Source organism: Terrapene carolina, unplaced genomic scaffold (genome assembly GCF_002925995.2).
Source record: "Terrapene carolina triunguis isolate 2854851 unplaced genomic scaffold, T_m_triunguis-2.0 Scaffold172, whole genome shotgun sequence".
In the NCBI taxonomy this organism is placed as follows: domain Eukaryota; kingdom Metazoa; phylum Chordata; order Testudines; family Emydidae; genus Terrapene; species Terrapene triunguis.
This window is the reverse complement of record NW_020664523.1, coordinates 63,812-82,466: the sequence shown is the minus strand read 5'-3', so window position 1 is coordinate 82,466 and position 18,655 is coordinate 63,812. Positions and strand designations below refer to the sequence as shown.

The window sequence follows — 18,655 nt, the reverse complement described above, 5'->3', positions numbered from 1 at the left end:
GGGATTGGAGGGGGTGCATGGCTGTTTGGGGGTGAGGGAGACAGGGCTGGAGGGATGGGGATTGGAAGGGGGTGTGTGGCGGTCTGGGGGTGAAGATGGGGCTGGAAGGATGGGGATTGGAGGGGTTGCCTGGCTGTTTGGGAGCAGGAGGGAACAGGGCTGGAGGAATGGGGATTGGAGGGGGTGCATGGCTGTTTGGGGGTGAAGGAGACAGGGCTGGAAGGATGGGGATAAGGGGCAGTTTGGGGGTGAGGGGGACGGGGCTGGAGGGGTGGGGATTGGAGGAGGTGCATGGCTGTTTAGGAGTGGGGGGAAGCTGTGCGTCCCCATTAGCCTCTTCTTGCCAGTTTGTTTCCCTTCCCCTCTAGCGCGGGGAGGGGGAGCACAGCTGGGCGGTGGGGTGGCAGCCATTGCGCGGGCGCCCCCTGCCAGCCGCTTCTCTCCGAGTTCCTGGGGTTGGTCTCTCCGCCCGCAGCGGGAGCAGGGGCCGCGGCCTCCCCCGCCTGGATACTCCTCCTGTAGGGCAGCGAGGAGGAGTGACCGTGCCAGCCCCCCGGCTCCCGCCCCCTCCCGGCAGCCCGGAGCTTCCTTTCCCCGCCGGCTCCGCACGCTGCCCGGCAGGCTGCAACATCCCGAGCCCGCTGGCAGGGAGCTCAGCCACCCGTCCAGCCCCGGATCCTGCCCCCAGCAGCAGCTTTACAGGCACCGATCGGCTCGGTTGAATTAATGTCCCGGCACTAGGCGGCTGGGGAGCGCGGCGGCTGCACCCGGGAGCCTGCGCAGGGACTGGAGCCGGCCCGGGAGCCGCTGCTGCAGCGGGAAGCCGGCCCGCTCTGCTGGAGCCAGGGGAACCGGATCAGGTGGCTGGAGTCGGCGTGGGAGCGGCCGCTGCGTAAAGGAGCCGGCTCGGGTGACAGCAGAGAGCTCGGCATGACTCTCAAGTCGAGCCGGGGCGACAGCGTGAGCAGCATGCGGACGGCGCTCTCTGACCTGTACCTGGAGCACCTGCTGCAGAGCCGGCCTAAGCCCGAGGTGAGGGCGCTTCCCGGGGGGGCAGGGACAGCGGCAGGCAGCCGCAATAGGGTAGCACGTCCCGGGGGGCTGTGGCAGCCTGGGAGCCAGAAGCCGGGCACAGTGTGATGGGGGAGCCAGCAGCCGGGCAGAGTGCCCAGGGGGCCTCTAGCAGTCAGGTCTCATACAGTGCGGGGTGATAGCCCTAGGACACTTTATGTTTGGCGCTCCCCTGACCCGGAACACACTATTAGCTACTAACTTCCCTGGGGTAGAATTGAGTGACCAAGCAGTTTGATGTACATTTGTGGTACAGCGCCAATCACATTTCACTTCCCTCCCTACAGCTGGCAAAGCAGGGGCACTGGGAGCTAAGAGGTCTGGGTCTCCCAGTGTGAATTTTGGCAAGGCTCTGCACCACTCCATTTCTCAGTTTCTATATCTGCAAAATGGGGATAATGATCCCTCTCCTGGTGTGAGATCCACAGATGGAAGGTGCTCATTGCAAAGTCTCTCTGTTCTTATTCACTCCAGTCTCTGGCCCTTGGGTGTGTATAGCCTTTTCTGTGAGGTCACTGAAGGGTTGAGGCTGGCGTCAGTGAAGCTGCTCTTCACAACACTGAGGATATCAGTGTTTAGGAATCCAGTTCACTTGCCTCCCCACCCCTACTCTGTCCACGGTGCTGGCAGAGATTGTGGCCCTCATCCTGCTCTTGCTTGCTCTGGTTTGAATCCGAAGTGACTCCCTTGAAGACAGCAGCATTAGAGCAGTGTAAAACTGTTGTGAGTGGGATCAGGGTTAGAGCTGGGGGGTGCTGTGGCTGAAGATCCGGGAGCAGGGGGGAGTGCTCGCTCTGTGTAACTCCGACACTACCTCCCTGGCTGACGTGGGGGCAGCATTGATTGGTTTTGGAGCCCCCTGTCCAGGGTACAGTGAGGAAACCCTAATCTGAGGGTAGGGAGAGCTGCAGATGCAAAAGCAAGGTGTGAGGCAAGGAGGTGGTATTCACTGTCCTTAGATCTCTGAGTGGGGCTGGGGGACAGCTGAGGGGCTGACAGCTGTACTTAAATCTGTAATGAACTGTCCTGCTCTGTTTCCATCACGCTGCAGCATTTCATGGGTGGCTCTCCTCTCTGGGTGGATAGTAATGGGGGGGAGAGAGGGGGCAGGCATGTGAAGCTAGTTTGGAAGAGGATTTGCCATTTTGCTCCTGGGTAGGGAACGAGTAGCTGAATGGGATGAGGAAAGCTGCAGCTCCAAGCTAAAATGAGACTCTTTATTGTTTTTGCTGCAAAGTTGTAGCTGGTCTGAACTGGAACTGCCTGTCACATGAGCTGATTTAGCTACTGAGCAGTCTCCAGCAAGCAGGTCCACATATCTGGCTGGAGGAGATATGGCAATGGATTTTAGCCCTGGGAAACTGGGGCAGGCCAATCTTGCACATGCCTCCTAATTCCTGCTCCTGAGACAACGATCATTGTGTGGCAGGCTTCATACACAACAGCACTGGCTGAATGGCAGTGGCATTGGTTAAGAAAACAGCTGTAGTGTGCCCCTCTGTTTCAGGGCTACATTATCAGCTGGTGTAAATTGGGGTATCTCCAGTGCAGTCAATGGAGCTTTGATAATTTACATTGCCTGAGGATCTGGCCCATTATCCTCAGAAGTGCTCAAGAATCTCAGCACTGTTAGGGTGTGTAGCTTTCAGGCTGCAAAGCTGCACAGTTGAGCAATGACTGCTTCTCTTTTTAAACCCACAGAAGCAGGGAGGAAATTGGAGACCAGACTGAAACTTTATCCTTAACCCACCCTGTTGTGCAATAAAGCAATAGAAAGAAACACAACCACCCATCATGAGTGAGTTAAATGTGAGCTTTCATCCAGAACTCTGGATTCCCTCTCTTTTTGGTGACTGAAATCTGGCACCGTGAGGAAAACTGAATGATCTTGTATGTAAGGTGGGATTTGGTACTTCAGTCAAACCAAAGAAACTTTTCACATTTCCTGCCCGCCATCTCACCAGCCTGGAATCCCACAGCCGGCTCCACAGCAGGTGTAAATTGTTGTGGCCTCAGAGACTTCAGTGGAGCCGTCACAGTTTATACCCACTATGAGTCTGCTCCCCAGTCTTTCGTTTTTATGCCTTGTTCTGCATCAGAGTGTCTTTAACCCTTTAGGAACCACAGCTAGAGAGCATCACAAGGGACATGCAATTGGTCTTGTGAAATCCAAAGAAGCTGTATGGGGCTGGAGGGTGAAAGTCATAAACAGCAGGGCTGATGGTGAGCTGGGATGGCACAGGGCTCTTCTGTTTTTTCTTAAAGGTCTCCTGATGTGTATCAGGACATTTGGGACAGGCCTTCGTAACAGCGCCTGGAGGGGGCTATGTATTTCTGAGCCCACGAATCAGATTGTCTTGTCACCAAGACCTAGCACTTCAAAGAAATGGAGAAAATGCTGAGTGTATGGCTAGTTACAGGCTCTCATTTAGAATTTTCGGCCCTCGCCTACAGTGCCTGCGGTCTTGCAGTGGCGATCTGAGAAGCGGGGCAGGACACCGGACTTTGTGTAGCTGGCAAAGATGGTAAGCCGTAGACTTGTGGCTGCTTAAAACTTTAATAGTGGCACTGGCCTCCTTTCACATTAAAAGCAATGCGAGTCTCTGCTGGCAGCAATCCTGCAAGCATGAACTCTGTCCCTGTCCCACTCTGTCCCTGAAGGTGCATCTACACTTCGAGCTGGGGCTGTAACTCCCAGTTTGCGGAGAGATACTCTCACAAGCTGTGATGGAGCCAGTGTGCTGAAAATCGAGGGTAGCCTCAGGTATGTCGCCCCAAACTGGGAATTGCACCTCCAGCTCCAAGTGTAGACAGACCCTTAGGGACTTCAGGCGATGGAAAAGTCTCCAGCCGTACAGTCTTGGAGCCATCTCTGACAGTGCAAAGCTGCAGTCCTCCCCCCATTTATGAAGCTGTCTAGCCCAGATCTTCAAAGGTATTTAGGCACCTGAGGGTCTGGACCTCTGTAACTGCCCCACACTCTAAACCAGGGGTACTGGCCAGCGGACGAGCATCTACCGAAATGCCGCTGACAAGCAGCGTCATCCAGAGGCGTTGCTGCCAAAATGCCGCCGAAAATGCGCCTATTGATGTTGCCGCTTGTCGGCGGCATTTCAGTGGATGCTCGTCCACCGCCACGGTCCTCCGTGGCTCGCCAGACACACAAGGTTGGGGACCACTGCTCTAAACTCTGGTCAAATGGAGTGAATGGACTGTTCCTCTCTCCCTTTGTTTTGACAGTGTTTATGAAATCTTCTGTATAGCAAGCCTGACCACCCTGGAGTCAAGATTGCTCTCTGGGAACAGGGGATGATACAAATTAATGCAAAATCCTATTCTGCATTCCCTCCTCACTCCAGCCCTATCACACATGTGTACGTTTCCCTAAGTCCCACCACCACCCATCCCCCGCATGGCAGTTTAATTCCCAGTGCCTGATAGGGCTGCTGGCTGACAGCTACGGTGTCTGTGTGTTGCCATGGCCTGTGCAATGAGGCAGCGGTGAGGGTGCTGTGAAGGGAGTAGACTTGTGCAGTGGAGCCTGCCTCCTGTCTGCAGCTGGCTGTGCAGTGATCCCTGCCTGGAGGGGAATCCTAGAGAGAGACCTAGGCCTCTGTGTGTCTTTGAGCTCATTTGTCACTGCATAGCTGTTTCCTTGGGTCCCTGTGCCAGCCTGGAGTGGGCAGAGAGCCAGCATCACCCTTGGGTTTCTGCTGGGTGACTTTATATCTCCCCTTGTTAGTCAGGGCTTCCCTTGGGAGACCTGGTCTTTCAAAGTTGACCTGAAGAAGTAACCAAGAGTGAAGCAGGTAGTGGAGGTAGATGGCCCTTATCCCCTTTCAGTACCATGCTCCCGTTGATCTTTGGACAAGGATGATGTCTGTTCAAATGATCTAATTGCTGTGAAGTTAATGTTTGATCACCTGCGACTGTGTTCCCTGCCTGCTGCAGCAAGGGTAGCAGCATTTGGCTGGAGGAGCTTGGCCTCCTTTGCTAAGCTGGGGCTGCTTGCACCTCCCCTCCCCCAGGACCCATGTGACCTGGAGGGATGAGAGTTCTTTGGCCTTTCCAAGGAGTCTCCCCTCTCCAGCCTGGGATCTGGGTTCAGCCCATTTTAGAAATGGGGGCCCACTGCAAAATTCAGGTCTGGATTTCAGACACTCCAGAGCTTGGGTCCAGATCCCAGCGGTGATCTGGTTGCTCTGTGTTGCTCTCAATGGGGTGCTGGGGGCGGCGTTGGTACATTTGGTGGCTGAGTGGATGCACTGCTCCCCCCATTCCTTGGAACATGTGGTCCTAGCAGGGCACTTTTCCACCAGCGTGCCCAATGCAGCATGGCCCATCTGCAAAGCACCATCAAGGCCACTTTGTACAGAGTAGCAGCTCCTGGTGCCTCCTCCTTTGCCACCCATTACACAGCTATTCCATTGACCTCAGGAGCTGCATTGTCCCAGACGCTGGGCTCTGACCTGACCTGGATCCCATTTCCAGTGAGGTACAGCAGTAACCCATGTTCTCTCTGCCTGGATTCTGCTGAGCTGGCGTTCAGTCTGTATTTTAACTTCAGTTGGCTCCTCGCAGTGCTCCTGAACTCTGAGCCCTCCTGCAGATGTTTCCTCTCCCTCAGAGGGATTTGAGAGCCTTGCGTAAGCAGCCGGCTTTGCCAGACCCTCATTGCCCTGACTCTCAAAGGGTCGAGAGGTCACAGGCTACACAAGGCCAAAGCTTCAGAACAACAATGCTGCATGTGTGTGCTAGGCAGGAGGTTTACACTGAGCAGGCCATGGCACTGTCCCTATGGTCACATTCCCCTAACCCAGTCAGGCCTGGTAAGGCCATTACACACGATTCCTTAGTGCTTCTGTTTCATCGGCAGCACCAACTCGGAATGGAGGCTGTTCGTAACTCTGAACTAAATATTCTGGTTCTTTCCAAAGTTTACAACTGAACAGTGACTTAACACAGCTTTGAAACTTTACTCAGCAGGAGAAAAATGCTCCTCTTAACCATCTTAATTTAAATGAAACAAGCACAGAAACAGTTTCCTTACCTTGTCAATCTTTTTTAAAACTTTCCCTTTATTTATTTAGTAGTGTACATTTAACACAGCACTGTACTATATTTGCTTTTGTTTTGTTTTGTCTCTGCTGCTGCCTGATTGCGTATTCCCAGTTCCAAACGAGGTGTATGGCTGACCGGTCAGTTCGTAACTCTGGTGTTCCTAACTCTGAGGTTACTGTATTGTTAACCCCCAAAATACTCCTGACTCCAAGGAGTCAGGCCTTGAAAAATCAGGAGATTGGCTTCAAAATAATGAGATTTTATAAAAATAACACCTTTGGGGGTCTTTGCATTTGCTTCTGGTTTTTAAGCCTTTATGAGGTCACTTTTCCAAACCCTTCTCAGGGACCACCAGGGCTAGAAATGTACTTAGCTGACATTCTCACATTATCACAGGACTCCAGGAGCTGGGGCTTTAAGAAACACACCAAATATTGCAAGACTCATGAAAGCTTTGTGAGAGTTGGCAAAACAGTGACAGTGACTGCTTTGCATTACAGGTCTCTTTATTATTGCTTTTCCCTCTGCTGATGCTTGGGCATCAGTTTATTTAATGCCAATGCTTAAAGTAGAAACAAGCTGGCCTAGTAGTTTAGAAAGGTTAGTGCTCCTGTTTAACCCCAACATGGTGGTCCTGGCTGAGGCAGCCCCTTTGAGTGTTGATGTTGGCAAAGAGGATGTATCTGGGGCTGTATTAGCCCCATGTGCCAGCAGTAGAGCAGTTAGCATGCCTGTTTCCTCTTCCCTCTCTACCCTGGTGCCTTGGCCTCTCTTGTAACTTTTTCTTGATTGACTATGGTTTCAACAGGCGGCGGTTAGGGTCTAGGAAGAGGATGAGAGGTTTGGAGCAGGTGTACCAACCTCCTGAGCTCCTGCAGCCGGCCTATCATCAGCTGCCTCTGCCCCTCGTTGCCCACTCCTGTCTCTGCTCCCTCTGTTCATCTAGCACTAACTTCCCCAGGGATCTCTTGCACATTCCCACTGTGCCTTCTCCTTTGCAGTCCTTTGTCAAGCAGAGCCTCCCTGTGTGTCTCTGCCTCATCACCTCTCTGTCTCATTTTAGATTTCAGCTGCAATCCTCTTTTTCAACCCTCACCTATATGCTAGTGCCGTCAATGGAGCAGGAACAGAGGGGAATGTTCAAGCAGCAGCAGCTTAGTTCTTCTGAGACAGGACCCAATTCTCCCACAATGCATCTGTGCACCAGCTGTACAAGACTTGTGGTCACTCCTGCCTCTCTGGTCTCAGTCTCTATTGTCACTAGTGGGCCAGGTGGGAGCTGTAATCAGAGTGGAGTGCTCCCTTGTCCTGGCCATAATACCAGCTGTGCACTTTCTTCTGTCCTAATGCTCCCTCTGTAGAGTCCACTGATGTTACTGTTCACTTCCCGACCTAAACTGTTGTGCTGTGTTGCAGTGCTCTGTGAAACAGCTGCTGAGCTCCACCCCAGAGGTGGCTGCATTTCAGTGGGAGGTGAAGTGATCCACTGTATTTGAGTGTTCATAAAGTTTCATAGATTCCAAGGTGAGATGGGACCATTATGATCACCTAGTCTGACCTTCTGTATAGTATGGGCTAGAGAACTTCCTCAAAATAATTTCTAGTGCAGATCTTTTGGAAGAAGATCCAGTCTTGACTGAACAATTGGCAGTGCTGGAGAATCCACCACAACCCTCGGTAAATTGTTCCCATGTTTAATTACCCTCATTGTTAAAAATGTACCCCTTATTTCCAGCCTGAATTTGTCTAGCTTCAGCTTCCAGCCATTCGATCGGGTTAGACCTTCCTCCGCTAGACTGAAGAGCCCATGATTAAATATTTGTCCCCCATATAGGTACCCATAGATAAGGTTACGATTTAGTCATGGGTATTTTTAGTAAAAGTCATGCACAGGTCATGGGCAATAACCAAAAAGTCACAGCCCGTGACCTTTCTGTGACTTTTACTAAAAATACCCATAACTAAATCTTACCTGCTTGGGGTAGGGCGGGGTGGCAGTGCTCCAGCGGCTGCTGCTGCCTGGGTGTGGGGGACAGCCCGGAGCCCTGCTGCTGCTTCTGGGGGGTGGCCCAGGGCTCCGCCACCGCTGCTGCTCCTCTGGGCAGGGGCAGTCTGTGGCGCTGCTGCTGCTCCCGGACTACTGCTCCAGGGCAGTGCCCAGGACCAATTGCCTGGTGCCGCTGCAGCAGCGGCTGGTGCGGCTGGCCCCAGGGCCCTCCCAGCTGCTGGGGCGGCCCTGGGGTCAGCCACTGGAAGTCATGGAGGTCAGGGAAAGTCCCGGGATCTGTGACTTCCGTGACCTCTGTGAAAGATTCGCAGCCTTACTCATAGTCTGTGATCGAGTCACCCCTTCACCTTCTCTTTAAGCTAAATAGATTGAGCTCCATCAGTCACTGTACAGCTTGATTTCTCATCCTTTAATCGTTCTCGTAGCTATTCTCTGACCCCTCTCCAATTGATCAACATCCTTCTTGAATTGTGGGCACCAGAACTGGACACAGGATTCCAGCAATGGTTGCACCAGGGCCAAATACAGAAGTAAAATAACCTCCCTGCTCCTACTTGAGATTCCCCTGTTGATGCATCCCAGGCTGGCATTAGCTCTTTTGGCCACCGCGTCACATTGGGAGCTCCTGTTCAGCTGATTATCTACTACAACCCCCAAATCTTTTTTAGAGTTACTGCTTCCCAGGATAGAGTCCCTCAGCCTGTAAGTGTGGCCTGCATGCTTTGTTCCTAGGCATAGACATTTTCATTGAGCTGTATTCAAATGCATATTGTTTGCTTTCGCCCCATGCAGTCTGATGGACTGTCCGGGTAAAAGGCCCTGTATAAATGACAGTCAGTCATTTCCAGCCAGTGACCATATTGAGTATGCTGCCAGGGTGGCTGGTTCACTGCTATCAGTCACCTCCTGGACAGGGTGTTTTGTCCATTCCTCAGCTGAAAGCAAAGGTTAGGGCTGGGGAGAGGCGGAGGTTCCTAGGCTGCCCCAACCTTTGTGACAATGCCTGAGCTCAGCTGACTGGAATGTGCTGCTTTGCTGAGCCTGGCGTTTGAGGGCTGCTGATGTACTGGAATCGTGCTGTGTCATATATGCTGAGGAAGCCAAGGAGAGATAAGAGGGGAAGCCATGCTGACTCTGCTCCCCTGGAGGGACTTTGAACTCTGGCCGGGGCCACAGTGAGACTTTCTCCAGCTTCCCAAAGGTCCCTGCCAACTCTTCTGGAGAAGGCAAACAGGGAGCAGCATGTCTGCTGTCTGACTCAGAACAGTTCTGTTCCCCCTCCTCTCTCCAGTGGCCCAGGGCAATTTCACCATGTGTCTTTCCTCATCTCCCGCCATCTGTCTGCTCGCTGAATCCAGAAGCATCTGCATGGGCAGCGGGTATCATAGGCCAGGGGAGGCTAAGTCTCCCCTAACCCAGGCCGTGGCCTCCTCCATGCTCCACCCTGAGGCCCCTCACCCTCTCCCCTGAGGCTGGTGGGGGCTCCTCCGGCTGTGGGGGGGCCCTCAGGGCTCCAGCGGGCAGTGCCTCAGGCAGAAGGGGCAAGGCCGGGGGCTAGCCTCCCCGAAGGGAAGGTTCACCCGCCGCCCATGAGCATCTGGTTGTCCCTCTGTCTCCTCAGCCTGGATTGCAGACCTGGCCCCCTACCTGATATTCTAGCTGTTCTCCCTTCCACCAAAAGCCAGGCTTTCCTGGGGCTTGTAACAGCCACATGCACAACCTGAGGCTGAGGCTTGGCTGCAGGATCTGTAGTCTGAATGTATTTAACAAATTTGGCAGGAGCAACCTGTTCGGCTCTTTTTAATTTTTAGGAGAAGATTTTTTTGGGCTTTCAAAGATAGCTTCTTTCAATAAATCTGGTGTCCTCCCCGGCTCTGCCGATACCCTGCAATCCTGACCACTGCTCTCTCTGGGAGTCCAGGCCTGGTATCTGCACAGCTCTGCCAATGCACCATAGTCCTGATTTGCAGCACTGCCTGCTATTCCAGTGATGGATTCTGCCCCCAGTTCTGTCAGGGCAGCTTTGTATCCCCCTCGGTTCCAGTCTGGGGGTCCCCGCATGGCTCTGCTGATGCACCCTAGACCTGATCTGCAGCATCACCCCTCAGTATGTCCCCCAGTGCACCTCAGTCCTGAATCGTGTCCCACCCCATGCCGCCATGCCAGCCCTAGACACCTTACCCAGCTCTTCCAATGCAGCATGGCCAACTCCAAATGTTCAGAAATCATAAGTCAGGCTCCTTCTCTGAGTCACAGGATTGGTGTAAAATTCATGAGATTTGTTTTTAAAAACAATGCTGTTTGGGTTCATTTTCTTGCATTTAGTTTCTGAGCCTTTAGGATGCATTCAGATTCGATTTTCAAGCTCTTCTCTTTGACTGTGGGGGTTAGAAACGTTCATTCTTTTTTAAATGAAACCTCAGATTCTCACCTAAGCACAGGACTCCAGGAGCTGGGACTTTGAATAAGGCAACCAGTATCGCCAGGCTCGTGGTAAAATCATGACCCACAGCCATTCCCTCCCTCCTCCCCCTCAACCATTCCAGTCCTAGCACCCAAAACAGCTCCACCAATGCCCCTCAAACCTGACCTGCAGCCCCCATCTCCCACTAGAGCTCTGGATTCCCCACACAGCTTAGGCCTGCAGTTTGCCCCCCCCCCCTTGCTATTGTAGCCCCAGCCCCTTTTGTCCAGCATCATCTGCCAGCGCATGCTGAATTGCATTGTGGTTTTGTAGTGGAGATGAATGTGAAGTGTGTGTGTGTGTGGTGTGGGAAGAGAAGTTGCTACATCCCTACACACATGCTCTTGAAGACAGGAAGCTGCACCCAACTGACTCTGCACTCTCTGTGTATAAGGCTGGTTCCAAAACAGGCCCAGTCTACACTAGACGCTGTTGCTGGTATAGCAATGCCAGTTCAAGTGTGATTTATGATTCTAAGTGGCAGAAGCCCTAATGTGTAGATAGGTTAAAAAAATGCTTCTGCTGGTATTGCTTATTTCATTCACCAACCATAAGTAAGGCTCCTTGTTTGTCATGGAGGTTGCAGAAGTCACGGAATCCATGACTTCCTGCGACCTCCGTGACTTCTGCAGCGGCCCGTGTGGCTGACCAGCTGGGGACAGCTCCTTGGGCAGCCCTGGGGACAACCACACTGGCCGCTGCTGGAATGGATCTGCAGCCAACTGCTGCTCTGTCAGCCCTGGGCAGCTGGCCCCTGGAACCGCCCAAGCAGCGGCTGATGTGACTGGCCCCAGGGACCGCCTGAGCAGCAGTCCCGGGGATGGTGGGAGCAGACACAGCTCAGCGTCTTCCAGCAGCAATCTTGGTGCGGCCAGAGCAGTGGCTGGCCCCGGGTCTTTCCCCACCACCCCAGATCGGCAGCAGGCCCCCTGGGGCTCCCACCTAGGTGGTGGTGGGAGCAGCAGCAGGTTCCCCAGCCTGTGATTTTTTGTTTCTTGCCCGTGACCTGTCCATGACTTTTATTAAAAATACCCGTGACTAAATCATACCCTTAACCATAAGCGATACCAGCAATGGCACTTTGATGCTGGTATAACCTGCAAACCTTTTCCCATGTAGACATGTCCTTAGTGTTTACCCCTAAGGTGAAAGGAGGGGAGGGTGAAGGCAAGGTGTCAGATAAGTTGCAGGGGAATCCAAGGTCAGTTTAAAAACAAAGAACAAAATAACCAAAAATCAAGGAAACGAGAGAAAAACAATTTCCCACCAGAGTCTTTCTGAATGTGCTTTGCAGCTGGGACTGAGGGTGGGTGGAGGGGAGCAGAGCAGTGGTGGTGGCTGAATCAGCTGGTCAAAGAGACGTTTTGAGTTCAGAGCAGAAATGTCCTAAGACAAATTGGTATAAGAGTAAGGCACATGGTGATCTCTGTCTCAGATTTGTCCCAGATCATGTGTTGGGAGGTAGAGAGGTTCTGTATCGCACACTAACACAGTGTGTGACTTTGTTCCCCCTAGTGGCTGGCCCACATAAGAAGATGAGAGTCTACTACTGCTATAATCTAGGGGAGTTATTCCTGTAATTCAAGTGGCAGAGGCTCATGCTTTTAGCACTGAAGGTCTCAAGTTCAAATCCTGATCATAGCCCAAGCAGGGTCAGTTATACTTGCTCCTCCTGGAATGCAGAGTGGTTAGTCGGCAGCCTGCTGGCTTCTTGAAAAGATTATACTGTGCCATCTCTTTTAAAACTCCTGTGTAATTTGTTGGGATTCTGTGAGATCCTAGGACACAAGCAAAGTGCTTCACATGGTCTGAGCAACTGGCCACCATCTTGAACTCCTCCCAGGGTCCGGTGGGAGAGCACGACCTCGGAGGATGCTAGAGACTGCATGCAACAGGGGCAGGCTGCATTAATTCCATGTGACGTGATACAACATGCAAAGTCACGAGTACAGGAGTAAAACTGACAAGAGCCACGATCATTTCCTGGTGTGAGCTGGCCAGGACTCCTGATCTGAGCTCCTGTAGGATGGGGAACATGATCATCAGTCTTCTGACATATCCTGACATGGGAGGCCTCACACACATGCCCTTCCTGTAGCCCCTGCTGCAAGGAGCCAGGGTTGCCTACATATTAACCACGAATGCATGTTGCCACCTCAGCACCAGAAGAGGTTAATGGGCTTGGTCCTGGCCAGGGCTGCTCTCTGCAGCTCATTAATTGTTCCTGAAGCAGTAAAATCAGTGGACTAATATCTAATCTGGAACAGCTGGGGGTGTTTGCTTTATCCTAGCGAGTGCTGGGAGCTGGCTAAAGAGGATGGTTGTATAGTGCCAGCTGGGGGGGAGAGATGTCTGACAAGCTCACCGCCAATGGATGTGTCATTGGGGCCCAGCATGGGATAGCAGGGCTGCAGGTCAGCAGTGAGCTGCCCAAGCAGGGCTCATTGCAGAGGTATGGACTGGAGTAGCAGGGGGAACTGCAGGTCAGGACTGAGGACCATTGACGGGGCTGAGTGGGGCCCAAGACTGGAACTGAGAAGAGGCTGCAGGGCTGAAATGAGGTGCCACTGGCCCCTAGCACTTGCAAAATGCACTCTGGGTGAAATCCTGTGTGCCTAGCTTATTTCCCAGCATCCCTCGCCATGCTGGCCAAGAGCCTAAGTGGTGTCATTGCATCAACTTTGGTGGAGTTGGGCCCACTTTGTCCCAGGAGGAATCTGGCCCTCTGTATGCGGTTTATAGATTTCTACTGATACTTTGTGTAAGATCCTCCGGCCAAGGGATGATTAAGTCTCCAGAGCTTCACACACATGGTCTGCAACCTGGCTTTGGGATGGTTCCTCTTCCCATCTGCTTATTGGCCAGTGGAAAGCATCATTGTATTGGGACCAGGTCGGCCATGGGGAGTGAGAATGCTGTTGAGAATCTCTCCACCTTTCCAATTTCTTGCTGCGAATAACACCCCCCCACACACACACACGTTCTCACTGCCATCCGACAGTCAGCTCATTTGTAACTTTTGTTAAATTGGGAAAATCAAGTGTTTCTGGCTGGCGGTGGGGCTTAAACCCTCTCTCCTGCGCTGCCTGGATAGGACCATCTCTGTTCCGCCTCTGCTCTATCCAATGTGCTGTTCACAGCTTTCAGCACCTGCAATTGTGACATCTGTGGATCATGGCCAGAATGGTACCAAGGGTCTTGGAGCTGCGAGAGGCCATCAGGGAGCCTGACAAGCAACCCCAAAAGCCCAAGGTTAGGCAGGTCTGATCCTTCCATGAAGCAGGACCCAGCCGGCAGGCAGGGGAGATGTTAGATTGCTCTGGGGGGGTACGTTTGCAAAAGCTGGCCTTGTGGGAGCTAGTTCAGGCAGTTCCCATGGTTCCTACTGACCCAGGTATCAGTTCTTTAACCATTTATGTGCTGCTGTGTGCTGCTCGAGAAATATCCTCCATCTAGTCCTGTTAATTTGTGATATTGAGAGGGTTGTACAGCCGTCCTGGCTGGGTATGCTGTCAGGGGTGGGACAGCAGGAGTTACAGGTGAGCTCTAGGACTTGCGATGTGTGTGAACAACTCTGGGTACATGGGTTCATGCTTCCTTGGAAATCCTTGGTGGAGTGAGTTTTGGGAGGCCTGCTCTTGTCATGGTGATTCCTAGATGGAGTTGCTGCATCTATGAGTGGAGAGACAGCTATGATTTGTGCCAGTGATCCATCAGTTTTATCCAGCAAAGTTTAGTGCTTAAAACCCTGTGGGGTGCTGGGGAGAATGGGTACTGTGAGGAGCTTAGCCTGCAGACAGCTGTGTTGCTTGGACCGGAGGTGAGAGTTGGTTCAAACTAATGGAAACCAGAGTCCGAGTTCTGCTCCTAGTTACATTTGTGTGGATCCAGAGTAACTCCACTTATTTTAGTGAAGTTACTCTGGAGTGATTCTCATGTGAGAAAAAGTAACATTTAACTCTAGGTTTGTAATGTTCTGCCACACCGTCTTATTAAGCTTTGGAACACCTTGCAGAAGACTCCTGGGACCCCTTTGGCTACCTTTCTCAAGTGTTGCCAAGCCTCCAGTTCTATTTACACGCTGGACATTTGGATCAAGCTCGTTTCTCTCTGGCTGAAGTCCTTTATGTTTCTTTTTCTTTCTTTTTACTCTCCCATCTCTCTTGGACACAGGCCCCACCTGCTGTCTGGGCTAGAATGAGCTCCACTAATGTTACTCCTGAGCTGGCCAGCAGGGATCACTGTGGAGCGACACAAGGCTGAGCTTCCTCCTGAGAGCTGGGAGTGCCGCTTTCCCAGCACTCCTGGACCTCGTCTTCCCAAGGGCAGTGATGGTCAGCAATCCCAGCTCTTCAGCTTGGTGGCGGCTCCCTGACCAGCTCTGTTCACAAGAGAGGCATCAATAGTGTGACTAGAAAGTGCATCTTGAGGCTGATGGGTTCAGCAGAACACAGGAAGAGCCACCAACAGCCCCATGGCACATAGGGGATCGTCATGGATACACTAGGGAGTTCCAGACGGGCTCATCTCCCACAGAAAGGCGTGTTGCAGGACCTCCAGTGCTGTCCCTAACCCTGGTCTGTGCTTTGCCCTGATAGGCTGTCGTGTATCCATCAACCGCTGTGACTGAGGACATCTACACCAACGGCTCAGCCATGCTGGGCAGCCCAGCTCACATGGACAGCCGGGAGGTGCGCAAGATCCGGCTGGTCCAGTTCGAGAAGGTCACCGAGGAACCCATGGTGAGCTGGCAAGAGTTTGGTAACCCTTAAGGCCTCAGGGGTCAGGGTGAGACCCACTGGTGCATTGGCATGCACAGTGGGAGTGACAATCCAGTCCAGCTCCCAGGTCCGTGGGTGGGGTAGGGATGATCTTGAATTTTGCAGACTTCAGCCAGACCATTGTCTGTTCCACTGGGACAAGGGTGCTGCTTTGGCCACTGCCTACCCCACTTGGAGCCTGAGGGGAGCTGCACAGGGCGTAGTGGGACCGGGAGGAAGCTGCATCAGCTGTTGATTTATTCTGCCAAGAGGAAATTAACCCGGCTGGAATTGTGCCAGGAGAGGACTCTGAGAAGTGAGACAGACCGTCTTGGATACCGGCCAGGCGCGGACTTTACCTTGAGAAGTGAGTGTCTCACCCTAGATATGTAAGACAGTCACAGATTTTCCTGTTTTCCAGGGAATAACGCTGAAGTTGAATGAGAAGCAGAGCTGCATGGTGGCCAGGATTCTCCATGGAGGCATGATACATAGACAAGGTAACAGCAAATGGCAAGAATCTGAAGTCATCATTGACTGAGACCTAGACACAAAAGGCTTCTGTTTAGTCAGAGACTTTAGCCCTTTCCTTCCACCCTGGTGCTGGGTAGAGCCTGTCAGTTTCATCTTTGGAGCTGGGTAGTTTCAGTGCAAAGGGATTAAACAGTTCCATGGTGCTGGTGAATTTTCCATTTGATTCCTCCATCTCTTGTATCCCCTCCCTCTGCTCTTTACATGTGGCTGCTGCATTAATGCCCTGGAGCAGGGGTTCTCAAACTGGGGGTTGGGACCCCTCAGGGTCGTGAGGTTATTACGTAGGGGGTCGCGAGCTGTCAGCCTTCACCCAAAACCCTGCTTTGCCTCCAGCATTTATAATGGTGTTAAATATATAAAAAAATGTTTTTAATTTATAAGGGGGGGTCACACTCAGAGGCTTGCTATGTGAAAGGGGTCACCAGTACAAAAGTTTGAGAACCACTGTCCTGGAGGTTTCAGGACGTTCTCTGCTGGGAAAAAGCGGGAGGGGAGATGGGGCAGGAGCAGTCATTAAGCTCATGCCTGCAAACAGAACCAGAAACCATTTGTGTTCATCTCGCTGATGGATTCTTTGTCACTCCGTGTGGATCAGATCCCACTGATTTTGAAGGATGTTTTTTTCTGTTGCTAAAATGCACAAACAAGGCAACATTTCTGTGCCAATGTCCTGCAAACAAAAAGAAGTTGCCAAAGTAAATGAACTTGTACCATTTCCTTTTTTTATTCTGGCACCTGCAGATGGCACATGCAAAATAGATGTCCTGTACATACTAAAGGAGTGCCCTTTGTCGGCTTTGGGTCCATTTAGAGGCCTTTATAGGTCCACGTAGAAAACAGCCTGATCCTGATCTCGCACCAGAATAAGTCAAGACCAACTCCAGTGACGTCATTGGAGTGCTGGCTTATCCCTGTGTATCTGAGATCAGAATCCAGCCTTCGTTGTCTGTACGGATATCTAAAACGAGAGCACTTAAGGTAGAGAATGTTGGCTCTGCAATGAGGTTACCATTCAGCTTTACATTACATATTGGTTAACATTGTGGATACCATTAAAATAGAATGCTTTTACTGCAAGCTAAACTACAGAATGATGCAAGATCAAAGGCTAGTATGAATGGCTTTAGTTTTTGATCAATTTTTAAAAAATATAATAAAAAGGAGTGTGTATGGAGGGAGCGAAGCTGTGTTCCCCTCATGTGTGTATTTCACATGCTTATATGCATGCATGTGAACTGACACACACCATGACTCTTTGGTAGAACCATGCTAAATGAGCCAATCTGGATATAAAATTGCAAGAGACGGTTGCATGCTGCAAAGCAACTATGCCTATGCATTGTGAATGCAAAAGCCATTTGGTCTGAGGTCTCTTAGGCTGGGGGGTTGCGATCCAGAATTTTGGGGGGTTGTATTTTGCTTGCTTGTGCATTTCATGGGTTAATTTCTCCCGTCACTGGCAGGCTCCCTTCATGTGGGTGATGAGATCATAGAAATCAATGGGCAAAGTGTCAGCAACCACTCAGTCGACCAGCTGCAGAAGATGCTGGTAGGTATTTTGGGAGGCTGCTCCTGAGGAATGACCCATTTGGCCACATAACACACATGTTGCCTGATTTGATTGTATTCATTCTTAATATGCAAATCACAGCAGATGTTGCAACACCTCCTGCACTAGGAGGAACTATTGTTGTTCCCCTTTCTACTGGAGACTCTTCAAAGGCCGAGCCACTTTTCAAGTGCAGGCCATCTCCGTTCAGAGCACTGGATGGGGCTGTGCATACAGCACCCGTGGTGCGGCTTGGGTTGCTCGGTTGTCTTTTTAATTTAAAATTGCCCCCATGCAGTCAAACCAGAACCCCCCTCTGCCATGGGAGCTAGGGGGATGGTGCTTAGTCAAGCTCTGATTTCCAGCTGCTAGGGCCACAATGATCCTCTTGCACCATTCAGTAGATGGCTGCCCAGCTTCAGAGAAGGGCTTCTCTCAGGGCACCCTGAGCACTCACCTTGTCCATGGTTAAAACTCCAGCCTGTCAGACCTGTTAGAGGCCACCATGGCTCCAGGTTCCCAGCCCTCTGTAGGTTTCCTGGAGTCAGTGGAGAGTGCCTGTGCACCCTGAGGTTAATGACACACTGGGTGCCTTGAGCTGGTTTCTGGATTGATCTAGAAGCTACATTCTCCAACTCTTCTCTCTTCCCCTTCCTTCTATCCACTAGAGAGAAGCCAAGGGGACGGTCTCAATAAAAGTCATCCCCAATCAGCAAAGCCGCCTCCCTGCACTACAGGTAGGTGCAGCTGTGTCCTCTCAGTGGCCCTGTGGACCAGATGTCTTTGAGCTGGTGAGAAGTCACAGGGGTGTCACGGGGTTGGGCTGAACTGCTCTGCTACACTGAGATAAACTGCGGACAGGGTAAGAGCTGTTCTGCATTTACATGGGGGAAAGGAGAGCAGGATTTACCCAGTCGGAGGGTCTGTCTGCCCTGCAAAGTGAAGATGTGATGGTAGCACAGGTGGGCAAACCTGTGCCAGCTTGAATCTAGCTAGCACAGGTAACAATAGCAGTGTAGACGTGGCGATGCAGGCTGCAGCTCCGCACCCTGAAGACAAGATGGTCAGGGAGCCTGGTTCATACTTGGGCTGCTAGCCCATGCTGAAGCCTGTGCCAGCGTGGCTACACTATCATTGTTACCCATGGCAGCCAGATTAAAGCCAACCCGTGCTACAATTACACCTTTGCTTGCAGTGTAGACAGACTC

General features: G+C 51.9%; 1 protein-coding gene across 1 annotated transcript in view; it reads left to right on the top strand.

Annotated features, from left to right (window-relative positions):
- Nucleotides 1–448: 448 nt before the first annotated feature.
- Nucleotides 449–18,655, top strand: part of MPP1 (membrane palmitoylated protein 1) — a 39,473-nt gene continuing 21,266 nt past the window's right edge. Inside the window, exons 1-5 of the mRNA XM_026653935.2 lie at nt 449–1,032; nt 15,203–15,346; nt 15,786–15,864; nt 17,362–17,447; nt 18,116–18,184. Coding sequence (XP_026509720.1) covers nt 931–1,032; nt 15,203–15,346; nt 15,786–15,864; nt 17,362–17,447; nt 18,116–18,184 — 480 coding nt within the window. The 5' untranslated portion in view covers nt 449–930. The remainder of the gene's footprint in view (nt 1,033–15,202; nt 15,347–15,785; nt 15,865–17,361; nt 17,448–18,115; nt 18,185–18,655) is intronic.